This window comes from Epinephelus lanceolatus, chromosome 23 (genome assembly GCF_041903045.1).
Source record: "Epinephelus lanceolatus isolate andai-2023 chromosome 23, ASM4190304v1, whole genome shotgun sequence".
NCBI lineage: Eukaryota > Metazoa > Chordata > Actinopteri > Perciformes > Serranidae > Epinephelus > Epinephelus lanceolatus.
The window spans coordinates 414,904-433,032 of NC_135756.1; the positions used below are offsets into that span (position 1 = coordinate 414,904).

At 45.4% G+C, this 18,129-nt stretch overlaps 2 protein-coding genes across 5 annotated transcripts in view; one reads left to right on the forward strand and one right to left on the reverse strand.

Moving 5' to 3' along the window:
• Positions 1-81: 81 nt before the first annotated feature.
• On the forward strand, positions 82-8,337 carry ovch1 (ovochymase 1). 3 transcript variants are annotated; one of them, XM_078165342.1, is made up of 14 exons: positions 87-244; positions 3,562-3,673; positions 3,872-3,955; positions 4,399-4,582; positions 4,662-4,737; positions 4,808-4,997; positions 6,019-6,158; positions 6,233-6,383; positions 6,462-6,503; positions 6,595-6,820; positions 7,376-7,533; positions 7,648-7,746; positions 7,888-8,024; positions 8,143-8,337. In XM_078165342.1, exons 2-14 carry the CDS (start codon positions 3,634-3,636, stop codon positions 8,302-8,304), a joined length of 1,689 nt encoding a protein of 562 aa, XP_078021468.1. In that variant the 5' UTR covers positions 87-244; positions 3,562-3,633; the 3' UTR covers positions 8,305-8,337. The 3 variants fall into 3 exon arrangements, with proteins under 3 accessions (XP_078021469.1, XP_078021468.1, XP_033470375.1); XM_033614484.2 differs by lacking the exon at positions 87-244 and adding an exon at positions 1,271-3,070; XM_078165343.1 differs by lacking the exon at positions 3,562-3,673 and having other exon boundaries at positions 82-244.
• A 1,346-nt stretch (positions 8,338-9,683) lies between these two features.
• The window catches only part of stab2 (stabilin 2), a 51,804-nt gene continuing 43,358 nt past the window's right edge, over positions 9,684-18,129 (reverse strand). For both annotated transcript variants that reach the window (XM_078165341.1, XM_033614207.2), the window contains 12 exons: positions 17,962-18,069; positions 17,619-17,812; positions 17,399-17,540; positions 17,125-17,258; positions 16,880-17,042; positions 16,111-16,217; positions 15,587-15,706; positions 15,354-15,500; positions 14,633-14,743; positions 14,346-14,477; positions 13,251-13,361; positions 9,684-10,107 (listed from right to left, as the gene is read on the reverse strand). In XM_078165341.1, coding sequence (XP_078021467.1) covers positions 10,048-10,107; positions 13,251-13,361; positions 14,346-14,477; positions 14,633-14,743; positions 15,354-15,500; positions 15,587-15,706; positions 16,111-16,217; positions 16,880-17,042; positions 17,125-17,258; positions 17,399-17,540; positions 17,619-17,812; positions 17,962-18,069 — 1,529 coding nt within the window. In that variant the 3' untranslated portion in view covers positions 9,684-10,047. The remainder of the gene's footprint in view (positions 10,108-13,250; positions 13,362-14,345; positions 14,478-14,632; positions 14,744-15,353; positions 15,501-15,586; positions 15,707-16,110; positions 16,218-16,879; positions 17,043-17,124; positions 17,259-17,398; positions 17,541-17,618; positions 17,813-17,961; positions 18,070-18,129) is intronic.

An 18,129-nucleotide genomic window follows, 5' to 3' on the forward strand; every position in this document is an offset into this window, starting at 1 on the left:
CACAGCAGCTGATAGTGACGTCACTGTCTGACTATAAATAAACAGTAAACAGAAGCAGGAACAAAGTGCAGCAGTGTCTGGTCTGTACAGGACCAACTGCTCCGGAACAAAACTCACAATATATAAAACAAATCAGTCTGAATGAAGACAAGGTTTATTCTGCTGAGTGACACTGATCAGATGACGCTCCTCTGACACTTATATTTGATATGGAACTACAGGGACGTGTGCTGTGCAGTGTTGGGTAAGGGTTACTTTAAAAATAATCAAAGTACGTTACTGCGTTACTTTTTAAAAAAGTAACCAGTTACTTTACTGCGTTACTCCCTGACAAATGCAACTCAAGCACTTTGGGGCATTGATGGCTTGGTGGTAGAGCGGGCGCCCCATGTGCAGGGCTGTTGCCATCGCGCCGGGTTCAGCTCCGGCCTGTGGCCCTTTGCTGCGTGTGGCTCCCTCTCTCTCTCCCCTTCACGCGTCTGTCCGATACATTAAAGGTTTAAAAATGCCCGAAAAAATATCTTTCAAAAAAAAAAGTAACTCAAGCACTTTTAAAGTACTTTTGAGTATTCTACATTTCCTATTGGCCAATGGACCACAGGGCGCTAAGCCTACATTATTTTGTTTCCAAAATTAAAGTTATGGACCACTTGCCCTTCACTGAGATCCAGTTCTCCCATCACAGCCGTCACTTTGACCAGTAGAAACACACAACGACCTGCTGCCGTAGACAACTGTATGACAACAACACCCCAGCGTTTTTAATATTTCCTCTAGGGATGTTACCACACACAGTAAAAGGGTGAAATGATGGTGTGAAACAGCAGAGGCACTTTGTCAACCCGCTGAGTTAATGTTACTGTCATTAGCATCAAGCTAGCAAACAATGGTACATCCTCACGGTCGAACATAAAGTAATAACATTAACAAATAGCGGCGGGGCTTTTACTCACCACAACTGCAGAGGCTCCCAGCTTCATTTGAAACAAACTACATTATAGACGGTCCGTTATTTATTAATCCCTCTGTGTGTTTATATATTTACTTTTTATCCGCTCCGTTGTCTTTATAAAGTTAACATATCGCACCGTCATTTCAAACTCAACACTTGTTTCAAATTAAAAGCTCCTTATAACCTCGGCTGAGAGAATCCCTCCATTTTCTAAATAGGCTTTTATTCTGAAACATTTGTCAGAACTTCCTTTGGAAGATACAGTAGCTTGATAGTTTACGTGTGGTACTTCAAATGTAGCTCCTGCCATCTGCTGACGCTTTTAGGTGACTACAACAACATGTCGGCTGGCACATGAACACACACAGTGACTCAAATAATAGTGAAAGTGATAAAAACAGGACAAGAATAACCCGATGACATCACACACGCCATGAAAGACGACCAGCGGGAATTTTGGTGAGTACCAGCGTGTAGTGTGTCATGTCTGTCGGCCAAGTCACGGCACGATTTTATGACTCCACAATGTTGTAATGTGACAGTGACTTTCAAAATGGGCAGAAAAGTCGTGTAGTGTGTACCAGGCATAATGCAAGTCCTCCTGAGTCTGACCTGTCTGTCAGCGAGTCCTACTCCACCTATTGAGACTCCACCGTAGACAACGGCAGCATTTCTCCGACCACATAGCGAGCCACAAGCTTCATGACTTCTTTCGAACTGACAGGTTTAACGTTATCTCCGTTATTAGAAACAAAAGACAGCCGTTGCTGTTTCGGAGCTGAAGGACCAGCGTTCTAAAAGTAACGGAAGTAACTGATGGCTTGTTTGAAAATGTACTCAAGTATTTGATTACTCAAACAGCAAACTAATGCGTTAGGTTACTCGTTACTGTGTTACTTTGTAACGCGTTATACCCAACTCTGGTGCTGTGACAGAACATCAGAGATGGTAAATCAGCTGTTCAGTGAGGATAGAAAACATTCATCAGCTGTTTCCCTCTGGGCTCATCATGCTCTGTACAGACCAGACCTGTCCACCTCCTGCTGTGACACCTTCACTGACCACGCTGACACACCCACAGGAAAACTCTGTGTTTCACCAGCTTCCTGTTAAAACAACACAACACATCCTTCCTGACTGGTGGACTGACGGACTGTGTCTCCGCCCCACGTGTAACAGCAGCCTGGATCAAACCTGCTCAGGGCAGAAGCTGGGAAATAAATCTGGTGTCTTCCTGGCAGAAATCTGCTGTTTACAAAGTTAAAGAGACGTCCTTTGAACTCGTTCATGGCTGTCACTCTGTCAGGTTCAGTAAAGACACTGAGACCGTGTGCACCCAGAGACCGTGTCCCATCTGGTCTGGACCTGCGAACATTATCATCATCATCATCATCATCATCATTACAGGCCGGTTTCACGACTGTCACAGTTTTAAAAAGCTCCTCCCGCCCTTCACTGAGACACAAACTGCTGAGTGACCATCAGGATGGATTCAGCACCAACACATGAACTGACAGAAGAAATAAACAGCTTGAATAAGAATCAGTTGTCAACATGAACATTCATAGACTTACAAAAAGCCTTTGACATGACTGATCACATTAAAATCAGCCATCAGTTTGTTCAGATGGGTGAATGTAAGTCATCATGTGGTCACATTACTTGTGGTGTCCCCCAGGGGTCAGTACTGGGGCCATGACTGTTTCTGTTATATATTAATGACCTGTGTGTCGGGTTACACAAACATTGAAGTTTGTGTTATTTGTGGTTGATACTGATATTTAATGTTCCTGAGAGGACTGACAGCTGCTTCTGACACAGATCACAACAGACATCAACAAACTGTCACTGAGTCTGACAAAAACAAAATGATGTCATTAAAAAAAAAAAAGTGTGTAGGTGTGTGCAGTTCGGGATCACATTCAGCCAAAGCTGTCAGGGAGCAGTGCATCATGGGAAAATCCAGACTCACACTGGACCATAGATCACTGTGACCATCTACTGCTCCTGTTAAAACAAGAGATAATTTACTTCTGAGCAACATTAAAAACGGTTGAGATGTCATTTAAATATTAAATCTAAAAACACAGAGTGCTGGTGCAGCTCTGCTGAGACGAGGTTTGTGTATTTAATATCTGAGACTATTTATTTATTATTTAATTTTATTTATTTATCTATATTAATGTTTGTCAATAAGTTGTTGACAGTTTCATTTTGAAATAAGAGATGAATAGTGAGAGGGAGGGTTATAGAAGAGTTCACTTCTTCCTTTTCATCATGTTCATGTATTCTTTGTTTTTATTGTTTGTTTTGCTTGAAATGAAGTCACTGATTCATTGATTCATTGATTCATTATTAGTGTTATTAGTGTTAGTGAAAGTGAAGTTGACATCATGTTTCTAACGGACCGATGAGACATTAAAATCAAACACATGATTAATAATAATCTGAGTTTGATTTTAAATCTGTTTGTTTCAGAGGTTTTATTTTGCAGCCTCAGAGTGTGGCTGATGTTTGAACTCTGAGCTCACTGTGAAACCTTGATGATGAGCTGCAGGTGTGGGTGTGTGTGTGTGTGTGTGTGTGTGTGTGTGCGTGATCACACACAGGTGAGACTCGTCAAAGCTCCACCTCAGGTGAGATCAGGTGAGAGTGATGATGATGAAGATGATGAGTGAGTCATGATGCTGCTGCTGTCTGTCATGTGTCTGCTGCTCTCAGGTCAGAAATATACATTTACTCTCTCAACACATTTAACACCTGTTTTGTTTTTACACATGACAACATCTTCATGTGTTTGTGCATCAAACTCATCAGCTGCTGCTGCTGTCCTCATCATGTCCTCCATACCATCCACATGCTACTGTTCATATGATCAACATGTTTGTGTTTGTTTGCTCTTGTTTTCCATCTCCTCAGACGTGACGTCGAATCATCTGAATGTGACAGTGAATGAAACTCTGCAGGGACATGAGACGTTCTCTGGACTCTTTGGATTCACAGGTACATTAATCAATAATCAATAATTATCGATTCACTCGTCAGATCTAATTCTAAACGTTCTGATCGTCCTCTGATTTAACTACTGTCACATTTTATCATCAAATGTTTCTCAGCACTAATAAAAAAGTGATTATTAAATTTAAAACAATTTTTAAAAACCAACTTCTGATTTTAAACATTTGTTGGAATGATTTAAAAAAATATATTTAAAAAATATGAAATGTGATATTAAAACAACTTGTTTGAACTTGAACATTATATAGAAACCCCATCTCTCACACACACACACACACACACACACTTAATATAAATTGAGTCAAGTGTGTGTGTGTGTATGTATGTATGTATATATATATATATATATATATATATATATATATATATATATATATATATATACATATATATATAAAAAAATAAAAACCTGCACATGTGGTGTTCAGAGCTGTCGGGGGTTCGTCCCTTCAGTCCGGAGCAGGAGCAGGAGTCCAGGATCATCGGGGGTCAGGAGGCCTGGGCTCACTCGTGGCCCTGGCAGGTGTCTCTTTGCTTCGCCTCCATGCCGGCCTGCGGAGGAGCCGTCATCGGCTCCATGTGGGTCGTCTCTGCCGCTCACTGCTTCAAGAGGTCAGAGGTCATCAGCAGCTGCACAGGTCCATTAAACCCACCCTGAGAATGACATGCGTCTTGTCTCACCTGTGTGCAGGTACAACAAAGCTTCCTTCTGGACGGTCCTGGCTGGAAAACACGACCTGGATAATCCTCACGAACCGGGACAACAGGTGAGACACACTAACACTCTGACGCATTGTCAGAGGATCAGCTCTGACTCCAGTCTTCACTTCCTGTCAGCTGGTTGGAGTCGCCATGATCATCAACCATCACGGCTACAACACTCGCACCAAAGAGAGAGACATGGCGCTGCTGAAGCTGCAGCAGCCGCTCGTCTTCAACCAGTTCGTCAGACCCATCAACATCTGGCTGACCCCACTGCCGCCCTTCAAGAAGTGCACCATCACCGGCTGGGGCTCCACCCGAGAGAGTGAGGACCTGTTCACACCCCTTTACACCAACATCAGACTGGTTTTGTCCCAGCTTCAAATAAAGTGGTTCAGAGCCTGAAAAGCTGCTCCCCAGGTGGCACCAAAAATTGTACGTTATAGTCTTTGGATAAAAACAAACATCTGTAATTTCAGGACAAAGTTCACAGGTAAATGACACCATCTTGGTACAGCGCTTTACTTACGTTGTACAACACCGTCTGTTGATGACACATCCTCGATTACAAAGATTCAGCTCAAAGCTGGTGGAAAGTCTAGCTGGTTTGTTCGATAGCACCAAGGTTCCAAGAATCCTGAACAGAAATGGTTCAAGAACCAAAGTACATGTGGTGGGTTAGGGTTCCACCAGTGCTTCTCAAAGTCAAGCATGTTTCCTTGGTAGGGTGGGTCCTTCCAAGTCAGACACTAGACAAGACTCCCTCCCAGCATTCAATGAACACACATTGGAACAGGCTAGCAAGTGCCCAGGTTATTAAAGAGGCTCCATTTCAATTCTGGCAAACTGTGCACAAAGAATTGTGGGTACTTTATGCCCAGTGAGGATACAAAACTGCATCCTTGAAAATTCTCTCAAAGAAAGACTCATCCATGGCAGAAATCGAAGGATCCTCGACATTGGAACAGACTTTCTGTGGGATTCGGCTGAATGTCTTCCTTGACATTCAGCTGTTAAAGGATCCATCCTGGACTTTGAGAAGCACCGTTTGTCTCAGTCTTTAGATCAAAACAAACATCTGTAGTAACAGATCAAAAGTCTACAGGTAAACAATGTGATCTGCCATCTTGGCACTACCGATTACCCCTGTTGTACAATGCCCTCTGTTGACGACACATCCTCAATTACAATGATTCAGGTAGGAACGTGGTTCTCTACATAGCACCAACCTTCAGAGAGTCCTGAACAGACCCAATTCAAGACCCAGAGCTGATCTGGTGGCAAAGGGTTTCAGACAGCATCTGAAGCTGGTCCAAAGTCTCTCCATGTTTCTTCTTCTTCTTCAGATGGAGCTCGAGTGAACAGACTGCAGGAGGTGAACGTCACCATCCTGCCCCTTGATGTCTGTAACCACTACTACCGCGGCAGGATGAGACCTTCCATGTTCTGTGCTGGGAGGGAAGAAGGAGGAGCTGATGCGTGCCAGGTACAACCTGAGGGACAGATCGTGTCCCATGACTGTCTCATGGTGTCTCTAACACGGTCCTGTCTGTGTCTCAGGGGGACTCTGGAGGTCCTCTGTCCTGCTTCACCGGCAGCAGGTACGAGCTGGCAGGTTTGGTGAGTTGGGGGATCGGCTGTGGACGAGCCAGGCGACCAGGAGTCTACGCCAGACTCCAGCTACAAATTCAGTGGATGTCTGACATCATGAGTATGTGTCACAGGTAACCAACACCTACCTGAGAGTTCACCTGAGACAGACGGGTCACATGATGTGTTTCATTCACAGGTGATCCAGGTATCATGTATGCTGATGAAATCACAGCTGAAGGTTGGTGTTGATTTAAACTCTGCAGACAGAATCCAGCGTCCAGCTTCATGATCTAACCCTCAGTGTGACTGTTTGTCCACCTGGACTACAGAGAACAGGTGTGGGAAGCAGCAGCAGAGGTCCAGCTGTCAGACACCTCCAGGCCTCGCTGTTCTCTCAGTGTCCCAGGACGGTGACGTGTCTGTGGGGAACTTAACAGAGTCTTGCCCCTTCTTCTGGCCCTGGCAGGTCAGCCTGCAATCCAACGGACGCCACTACTGCAGTGGAGCACTGATCCACCGCCGCTGGGTCCTCACCGCACAGCACTGCAGTGCCAGGTAAACCCACTACAACTACAGCTACGACTCCTACTGCTGCTATGACAGGCTCATTTATTCCCTCCTTTAATGCAAAAATAAATCTGTCAGTTTTAAACATTGTAAACATCTCCACTCTCATACTTCCATGTGCCCTTTATGATGTCATAGATGCAGCCAATAGATGGCACTATAGGGCGGAGTCAGAAGTTTCACAACAACAAACAAGGCAACGGTGGAGGAAGTCGTTATATTGTACCTATGAACAGAGGCCGTATGGTAGATGGCGGCGGTCTGTGAGGTCATTAAATACATATTTTCTCTACATTACCGAGTCGTTCTGTTCCACCATTTTCAAAATGTCTTCATCATCTTTGAATACGCTGCACTGCCTCCACGATCTCTGCTGGTTCTGCCCTGTTTCATCTGTATCTGAAATCTTCCAGAAAACGTGCACAAATATGGACAAAATGAACGCAGAGTTCGGACAGAAGGCTCCGCCCATCTCCGTCTCTGACATTGGTCACGAGTCCTACTTCTGCTGCTGTCCCTGCTGACTGTTCTTTGTCCCTGCAGAGCTAAAGAGGACGTGGTGGTTCTGGGAGCTCATGACCTCCGCTTCTCATCGTCTCAAACCGTCCCTGTGGACGAGGTCTTCAACCTGCCGCAGGATGGCAGCTTCCCCCCGAAATCTGACCTGTCGCTGCTCCGCCTCAGCGTGCCCGCCAGATTCAGTAGGAACACATGAAACATAAAGCACACCTACATTTTCCAGATTTCTGTAGTGTCACACCAGGTACTGTGTGAGGTGTGTCATGTGTTTTATAAAACACTGAAACTGTCTCCAGGCTCTGACGTGTCTCCAGTTTGTGTCCCTGATGAAGACGAGGAGCTCGATGACAGCTGGTCCTGTGTCACGACAGGCTGGGGAACCCCGAGAGCAACAGGTACTCTCCACACACAACAGGAAACACGATCAAAAGACTTAGTGAGATAAAACAGCTGAATCCTCGACAGAGACGATCAGACTGACGTCCTCTAACGTCGTCAGCGTCATGACACAAAGATAACGTTTGTTTCTCGTGTAGCGGACGTTGATCCGGAGCGGCTGCATCACGTCATGCTGACTCTGGTGAACCAGACGAGCTGCAGGGAGAAATGGGGAGGAGGACTCATCACTGACTCCCACATCTGTACACATCCTGCAGGCTCCGCCTCCTGCATGGTAGCTCCGCCCACACCCTGTCAGACCGTTGATCACATGTTCAGAGTCCATGACAACACAAAAGGTGTCATCAATAGAGTCGAGTATTCAGATTCAGATGTTTGGTTTCTGTCTGCAGGGCGACTCTGGAGCTCCGCTGCTGTGTCGGAAACGTGGTGCCTACTTCCTGTTTGGCGTGGTGACGTGGGGCAGCAGGCGGTGTGATGCAGACAAACCGGCCATCTTCTCCAGAGTATCTGATTACCACTCGTGGATTACTGAGCTGACTGAAGACATCTGAACGTTTGTGTTGGAGAATAAACTCTTTTAACTGGAAGCTGTTTGTCATCTTTAAACTGACGGAGACTCAAAGTTCACTCATCAGCTTCTCTGGAGCTTTCAACCACATCACATCATCTTCATCAGACAGCTGTGGATTTGATTATGACATTAGTATTAAAATATAAGCTCTGGAGAAGGAGAGTGAACATTGAGTTAGGAGGGAAAAGTGTTCAGATTATTTTTGGTTTGTTTCTGGCTCAGACTGGGTGTGTGTTCACACCTGTCCTGTTCAGTTCGTTTGTGCAGGTGTGAACACACCAAAACAACCGGACCGAGACCTTCTTGAAGAGGTGGTCTCAGTCTGGTTCCAAAGGAACTCTGGTGCGGTTGGTTTGTGGTGAGAAGGTGTTCCGACCTGGATGTGAAGCAAATGCAGTCACATGACACATTGTTTGGGTTAAACATGAGCATGTTACAGTCCTGGAGGATTATTAATGTGCACCTCCTCCTGTACTGCCTTATATGCACATTCAGCACATCCAATGCATCAAAACATTGTTTTCTAGTTGGAGCCGCGCCTCGTTTTCAAACTGTATGGTTTGACTAAAATGAACAATGACAGCAATATAGTCCACGATGAGCAGCGCTAAAATCAACCTGCGTAGTTGTCCCTCCATTGTGACATTAGAAAGTGTCACATTTATCTTGCAAGTGTACTCTTCTTCAACGTTTGCTTTACTTCCTGGATTTTTCCCACATGGAAATTCTGACCAATCAAGAGCAGCTTTCTCACACAAGGCATTTGATCTGGTCCTCTTGTAAATGCTGCCGTGAGAACACGAACCAACTCTAGGCAATTATACAACTTTGGAACAACATGAGTCCCTGATTCAGACCAGAGGAGACCACTCTAGGGCTGACAGCAGCCTGAAGGATTGTTGGTGCACTTTTACAAAAAAATTCTTTAAAACAAAAACACTGACAGAACTAAAAATATTCTCATGGTCAAATTAATAAACTCAGTTCTGTTTGGTTTTGGCTCATTGATTTAGACTAAATTATTTTTCTTTACAGTCTTAAACTTTGACAGAAAGTCGTCTAATCAGGATCATTCAGCTGGAACTTTTTAGGTTGAAATTTTGAAATGTTTTTACGATACATGATGATGCGTTTTATTTATCAGTCTTCCAACTAATCATCTTCATATTTACTCATTCAAAGACATATTTCCTACATCAGGATATTCACTGGAGTTCACCAATGAGATTTGCTGGTGTCTTAAACATGGACTGTTGTAAAGCCCTCTGAGGCAAATTGTGATTTAAGTAAAACTGAATATAAACCAGGCAGTGAATGTTACTTAACACGACACAAACAGTAGAAACAACTTGGAGCACAAACCTTTAACACTCTTTTAATCAAGTTTTAACTTCACAGTTGAGATTCTTCACGTAACTTTTCATGTCTGCAGATAATCTAAAAACACATTTATTTTCAGTAGAATGACTCCTTTCATGTTCTGGAATAAAAACCTCACAGTCTGACTCTGACTCTGAGAACCTGAACACATCATGATTCAGTTCAGTGCTCAGAGAGACAAACCTTGAGAGTCTGGGACTGAACAGCTGCTGTCTGTTATCAGAGGAGAAAATAAAACCTGGTGCGACAGTCTGAGATGAAACAGTTTGAAGCCGGTTGGAGGACTTTGAGATCACAGAGGTATACGACAGGTGTGAGGACCTGATCCCCAACAGTTTCCCACTCAGCTCTCTGACAGCAGGTCGTACGATCCACTGTTCACCACTTCATGTTTGTCCTCCGCCTGCAAACACACAAGGAAATGTCCTCACTGCTTAATTCTGTCATCTTGTTTAATGCTGCGTTTTAAAAAAACAAACAGTTCAGACCAAAGAGTTCAGACCAAGTTTTAGAACGTTGCAGAGAAAAGTGTCAGCGGTCTGAACTGGCTTCACTGTAGCCAGTATCTCACTATCACTATCCTCATTCAGATTTTAAGAAGCTACAAATTATATTCAGCCATAAAATAAGTCTGAAAAGCTGCAAATCAGAACGGAAGTACAGAGAGTTGTTGACTAGAGATGATACGCCGTCTCATGGCGGTCACTTCCTGTCAACGTTACAGATCAGAAGCAGAGAGTTGTTGACTAGAGATGATGCGCCGTCTCATGGTGGTCACTTCCTGTCAACGTTACAGATCAGAAGCAGAGAGTTGTTGACTAGAGATGATGCGCCGTCTCATGGTGGTCACTTCCTGTCAACGTTACAGATCAGAAGCAGAGAGTTGTTGACTAGAGATGATGCGCCGTCTCATGGTGGTCACTTCCTGTCAACGTTACAGATCAGAAGCACAGAGAGTCGTTGACTAGAGACGATACGCCGTCTCATGGCGGTCACTTCCTGTCAACGTTACAGATCAGAAGCAGAGAGTTGTTGACTAGAGATGATACACCGTCTCATGGTGGTCACTTCCTGTCAACGTTACAGATCAGAAGCACAGAGAGTCGTTGACTAGAGACGATACGCCGTCTCATGGCGGTCACTTCCTGTCGACGTTACAGATCAGAAGCACAGAGAGTCGTTGACTAGAGATGATGCGCCGTCTCATGGCGGTCACTTCCTGTCAACGTTACAGATCAGAAGCACAGAGTCGTTGACTAGAGATGATGCGCCGTCTCATGGTGGTCACTTCCTGTCATCGTTACAGATCAGAAGCACAGAGAGTTGTTGACTAGAGATGATGCGCCGTCTCATGGCGGTCACTTCCTGTCAACGTTACAGATCAGAAGAACAGAGAGTTGTTGACGAGAGATGATATGCCGTCTCATGGTGGTCACTTCCTGTCGACGTTACAGATCAGAAGCACAGAGTTGTTGACTAGAGATGATGCGCCGTCTCATGGCGGTCACTTCCTGTCAACGTTACAGATCAGAAGCACAGAGAGTCGTTGACTAGAGATGATACGCCGTCTCACGGCGATCGCTTCCTGTCGACGTTACAGATCAGAAGCACAGAGAGTCGTTGACTAGAGATGATACGCCGTCTCACGGCGATCGCTTCCTGTCGACGTTACAGATCAGAAGCACAGAGAGTCGTTGACTAGAGATGATACGCCGTCTCACGGCGATCGCTTCCTGTCGACGTTACAGATCAGAAGCACAGAGAGTCGTTGACTAGAGATGATACGCCGTCTCACGGCGATCGCTTCCTGTCGACGTTACAGATCAGAAGCACAGAGAGTCGTTGACTAGAGATGATACGCCGTCTCACGGCGATCGCTTCCTGTCGACGTTACAGATCAGAAGCACAGAGAGTCGTTGACTAGAGATGATACGCCGTCTCACGGCGATCGCTTCCTGTCGACGTTACAGATCAGAAGCACAGAGAGTCGTTGACTAGAGATGATACGCCGTCTCACGGCGGTCACTTACTGTCAACGTTACAGATCAGAAGCACAGAGAGTCGTTGACTAGAGATGATACGCCGTCTCATGGTGGTCACTTACTGTCAACGTTACAGATCAGAAGCACAGAGAGTCGTTGACTAGAGATGATACGCCGTCTCATGGTGGTCACTTACTGTCAACGTTACAGATCAGAAGCACAGAGAGTCGTTGACTAGAGATGATACACCGTCTCATGGCGGTCACTTCCTGTCACCGTTACAGATCAGAAGCACAGAGAGTTGTTGACTAGAGATGATACGCCGTCTCATGGCGGTCACTTCCTGTCAACGTTACAGATCAGAAGCACAGAGAGTCGTTGACTAGAGATGATACGCTGTCTCATGGCGGTCACTTCCTGTCAACGTTACAGATCAGAAGCACAGAGAGTTGTTGACTAGAGATGATACGCTGTCTCATGGCGGTCACTTCCTGTCAACGTCACAGATCAGAAGCACAGAGAGTCGTTGACTAGAGATGATACGCCGTCTCATGGCGGTCACTTCCTGTCAACGTTACAGATCAGAAGCAGAGAGTTGTTGACTAGAGATGATGCGCCGTCTCATGGCGGTCACTTCCTGTCAACGTTACAGATCAGAAGCAGAGAGTTGTTGACTAGAGATGATGCGCCGTCTCATGGTGGTCACTTCCTGTCAACGTTACAGATCAGAAGCAGAGAGTTGTTGACTAGAGATGATGCGCCGTCTCATGGTGGTCACTTCCTGTCAACGTTACAGATCAGAAGCACAGAGAGTCGTTGACTAGAGACGATACGCCGTCTCATGGCGGTCACTTCCTGTCAACGTTACAGATCAGAAGCACAGAGAGTTGTTGACTAGAGATGATACGCTGTCTCATGGCGGTCACTTCCTGTCAACGTTACAGATCAGAAGCACAGAGAGTCGTTGACTAGAGACGACACGCCGTCTCATGGCGGTCACTTCCTGTCGACGTCACAGATCAGAAGCACAGAGAGTCGTTGACTAGAGATGATACGCCGTCTCATGGCGGTCACTTCCTGTCAACGTTACAGATCAGAAGCACAGAGAGTCGTTGACTAGAGATGATGCGCCGTCTCATGGTGGTCACTTCCTGTCAACGTTACAGATCAGAAGCAGAGAGTCGTTGACTAGAGATGATGCGCCGTCTCATGGTGGTCACTTCCTGTCAACGTTACAGATCAGAAGCACAGAGAGTCGTTGACTAGAGATGATACGCCGTCTCGTGGCGGTCACTTCCTGTCGACGTTACAGATCAGAAGCACAGAGAGTCGTTGACTAGAGATGATACGCCGTCTCGTGGCGGTCACTTCCTGTCGACGTTACAGATCAGAAGCACAGAGAGCTGTTGACTAGAGATGATACACCGTCTCATGGCGGTCACTTCCTGTCAACCGGCAGGAACTTTTTTACATTGAAGGAACTGGAAGCTATGAACCAACATTTTGATCTGACTCATGGACGGATGACTGATGTGTTTACTGAGGGTCAGTGGTCATGACTCACTGTGACATCAGACGTGTTGGACCCAACAGGTTCTGGAGTCGCTTCATAAACCGGGTTAGTGATGCTGTGGCTGTTGTCTGCAGGCGGAGCTTCTTCCTCCTCTTCATCCTCCTGTCAGAGACACCAGGAAAAACATCTTAGGCAAGGCAAGGCAATTTTATTTATATAGCACCATTCATACACAAGGCAATTCAATGTGCTTTACAAGAGAAATACATTAAAAACAATAGATCATTAAAAGCAAAAGCTAAAAGCAAGACAATAAATAGTTAAAAACAGTGCAGAAAATGCATTTAAAAAGCAAACATAAAGCAACAGCAGACAAATATAAAAACAATAGCTACAGATTATCCTAACAATAAGTTACATATCTAGTTCACTGGTAAGCTGCAGTAAATAGTAATGTTTTAAGCCCTGATTTAAATGAGTTGACAGTTTCAGCCGACCTCAGATATTCTGGAAATTTGTTCCACAGGCGGGGAGCATAGAAACTAAAGGCTGCTTCACCTTGTTTGGTTTTGATCCTGGGAACACTGAGTAAACCTGTTCCAGATGATCTGAGGGGTCTGGATGCTTCATAACGTACAAGTATATCAGAGATGTGTTTAGGCCCGAGACCATTTAGTGCTTTATAGACAAGTAACAAGATTTTAAAGTCTATCCTTTGACACACAGGAAGCCAGTGCAGTGATTTAAGCACTGGTGCAATGTGCTCCACTCTCTTGGTGTTGGTGAGGACTCTGGCAGCAGCGTTCTGGACGAGCTGCAATTGTCTGATTGATTTTTTACTCAGGCCTGTGAAGACACCGTTACAATAGTCCAGCCTGCTGAAAATGAAAGCATGAACAAGTTTTTCTGTATCTTGTTTAGACTTGTTTACACTAATGTTATCAAATGATCAAAGATTTATCATAATAAATATTAAACTAACGGAACAATGTTTACAATAATATTATTAAAAGAATCATTAATGTGTTCATACTACACTGACGGTGATCAGTGTTAACACTAATGTTCTCCTGACACCATCAGACATGTGTCACTGACAGATGATGTAAGCGCAGCGTCAGGTCGACAGACAAACTGAACTCTGACCTTGAAGTAGTGGAACTGAAATGGTTTGGTGCTGTGGGTGTAGAAATGGTATCCTACAAAGATGACTGCTGCCACCACAACAATCAGCAGCACCACTCCAACCCCCAGCCCCGCCTTGTGAGCCACGTGCATCTGCAGAGCCAATCAGAGACCAGCGTCAGTCGTCATATACGGAAAACACAATAACAAACCAGGACACTTTTACCTGTTAAACTCAGGTTATCTATCAGATTAATAAACACCGTTACTATTATTAGTAAATATGGTTTTGTTGTGACATCACTTGCCTCTTGGCGAGGGGGCGGGGCTTTCAGTGGTCCCTGGAGAACATGAATGATGCCGTTTGAAGCCAGGATGTCGGAGTTGGTGACGAAGCGGCCGCTGATATAACAGGACGACTGAGGAGATTAAAAATAAAAAACATTTAAGTGGAGACTCTTTAAAGTATCTGTTGTGTCTGACACCTGAACCTGAACCATCGACACCAGCTCCTGTTTTTACACAATCTTTGTTACATTAAGAACTCACTGAAGGAAATCATGTTTGATTTGATCGACAGGAGTCTCGGCCAATCACAGTCAGCTGTTGTGGTTTCTGTTTGCTTGTTACTGCCTCTGACACACATGAGGGTGGCTGATGATCATGATGTGCAGCTGTTTGCTGACACCCAGCTACATTTAGGTTATCAGAAGTTGGCCATTTTAAACCAGTGTCACTTTGCTAATTGCGTCCTGTACTCTGACCTGTGCTACAACATGCAGAGGTTAAACTGAATCTCTTGACAGTGACTGAATGTGAGTGATGTGACTGAACTAAAGTCAGAACTCTGGGACGACATCAAGGATAAATGTCAAACATGTAAATGATATGTGACAACACAGTGAAGTGTCTGTGGTGAGTATCCTGACAGTTGATTGATCAGATATTTATAACCACTAATTGAGATGATAGATTCATGGGACAGGATGGTGTCGCCCTCTAGTGATCAGTCACAGTAATAAATCTGACCAGAGCCGACGGGTTGAGCAGGTCAGCGACTCCGAGGACAGTCAGACTGCCGACACGAGTCCTGATGCGACTGCCGTTCTTCAGCTGGCTGAGAGGAAGCGCCTGACCCTCCGACAGGTGGAACTCAACGTCCCTCAGAGACAGAGTCTGCAAGGACACAGGGACGGACAGGTGAGGACACATGAACAGGCAGAGATACAGCACCTGCTGACAGACCTCTGTGAATGACTCACCTGGTTTTCAGGCAGTCCGGTGTTGTCGGGGACGAACAGTGTTGACTGGACCGTCAGGTTACTGAGACGCTTCAGAAAGTGTTTCCCTGAATCAGACACCTGGGAGCAGTTCAGGATTTGCTGCAGGAGGAAATAAAGTTTAATAAGTGGCCACCAGTGGTGTGTTATTATAACGGGCCCTGGTGCTGATGCGATCGTGCACATATCGTCTTGTCACATGATCAGAGACTTGACACTGGTTAACATCAACGTACATATTACTCAACAATCATCATTAAATATCTGCATATAAAAAATACCAAAGGAAATAAATTATTCATTTAATTTAATAGTTGATTTTTAGTTACAGAATAAACACATGATTTGGTCATGTGGACCTCCAGTCTCTATCTGACCCAACGCCTCCTCAGACTTCATGACCAAACTGACAAAGATTAAAACTAAAAACACTTCCTGTATATTCTGGTCGGTTGTATCATCATGTGATTCATCTTAAAACAGTCACATGTTAAATTGTGGCTCACTGTGAGGAAGTTGGAGAAGGTCGGTGTGGATCTGAGGACCTGCAGCAGGTTTCCTGTACAGCTGAAACCGTCTCCAACGTAACCGGGTTTACACTCACACTTCACCTCTGAAACAAACAAACAAACAAACAACAGACTGACTGCTATCTGCTGACTTCTAGCCAGAACTTAACATAATATTATTACTTTCATTAATGTTGTTGTAAGCTACTGTTATTACCTGTCTCTCTCTCTCTCTCTCTCTCTGTCTCTCTCTCTCTCTCTCTCTCTGTCTCTCTCTCTCTCTCTCTCTCTCTGTCTCTCTCTCTCTCTCTCTCTCTGTCTCTCTCTCTCTCTCTCTCATTGTGTCATACGGATTACTGTTAATTTATTATGCTGATCTGTTCTGTACGACATCTATTGCACGTCTGTCCGTCCTGGAAGAGGGATCCCTCCTCAGTTGCTCTTCCTGAGGTTTCTACTGTTTTTTCCCCGTTAAAGGGTTTTTTTTGGGGAGTTTTTCCTGATCAGCTGTGAGGGTCATAAGGACAGAGGGATGTCGTATGCTGTAAAGCCCTGTGAGGCAAATTGGGATTTGTGATATTGGGCTTTATAAATAAAATTGATTGATTGATTGATTGATTGACTTTGACAATCGATACATCACAGTCACACCAGTTTGAGTTCTGAAGCCGTCTGATGTCCCTCTCAGGATATTATTACATTATTATTATTACATCACTACTGAACACTGCGCTCTTCACTGTGGCCCCTCCTCTTCCTGTCTCACCTTTCATCCGGTAGCAGAAGGCATCCCATTTCTCGCTCGTCTTGCGGACGCCGTAGTCCACGATGCCGATGTGTCCAAAGCCACAGTTGGGGTTGGAGTACGTGGTGGGGTACGCCACCCGGGCCTGGTCCAACCAGCCGGCGGAGCACATGTTCAGCCCGCCCTGAGGAAGGCGAGGAAAGGTAAATGTGTTTCTACAGGTGTTGAGCAGGAGCAGGTGTTGTGTCTGTGGTGTGTTCACTGACCTGCTGAGCGTAGGACAGCTGATTATACGTAGCCAGGCTGGCGCCCTCTGTGTCACAGGCCTGTTGAGCTGCACTGAAGTTCATCTTGTACTGACCTTTATCTGAACGAACATGAAACACGCCCAGCTTCGCGTCTACACACAAACACAGCAGCAGAACACACACACTCATTTTATAGTTACACACACACACACACACACACACACACACACACGGGGATGTCCACATGAGACTTAAACCCCTCCTTCTGAGCACCTGTCATGATGTTTTATACCTTCAAAGTGGAGGTCGGTACATTTGGCGTCTTGATGACATCGTCCGTTGTCCTGGAGACAGCGGCTGATTGGCAGCTGTTTGACCTCACAGGTGAGTCCGTCTCCGATGTAGTTGTCCTTACAGGTGCACTTCTTCTTCCCCTGCTCACACAGATACGTTACATTACTACAACACACTCACGGTCCCAACATGTCAAACACACGCCGTGTTGTCCTCACCGGAGCCGTCATGGTGCAGGTGGCGTGTTCGTGGCAGCTGCCGTTGACCCCGGAGACACACGGGTCGATGGGCTGACAGGTGAAGCCATCTCCGGAATAACCTTTAGGACAGGTGCAGGTCACCTTCTCTCCCGTCTGAGAACATTTGGCTCCTTTAGCACAACCACCATTCCAGGTGGAACACACGTCCATCACTACGGACAGACAGATGGACAGACAGGAAGACACACAGACAGACATCGAGATGCTACGTAAGAAACAAACGTATTCACGGTTTGCAGAAACGTACGGTGAAAACATTTTCCTCTGGACACTGGACTGACTGTATAGTTTGTGTATCTACCTGTACAGGTGAGTCCGTCTCCTTCGTAGAATCGCTGACAAACACAAGTGTTGTTCTCCTGACAGACGGCTTTTGGAGAACAGGGTGGAGAACACTCGAAGACTTCACCTGGAGGGGACAAAGACACGACCTGTAGAGATGACGCACACAGCTCCTCACACACCGACA

Coding starts and splice junctions, on each gene's coding strand:
- ovch1 (XM_078165342.1), top strand. CDS start 3,634: ATGATGCTGCTGCTGTCTGTCATGTGTCTGCTGCTCTCAG. Junction 7,534..7,647: donor CAGCGTGCCCGCCAGATTCA/GTAGGAACACAT, acceptor AACTGTCTCCAG/GCTCTGACGTGTCTCCAGTT. Junction 8,025..8,142: donor CAGGCTCCGCCTCCTGCATG/GTAGCTCCGCCC, acceptor TTCTGTCTGCAG/GGCGACTCTGGAGCTCCGCT.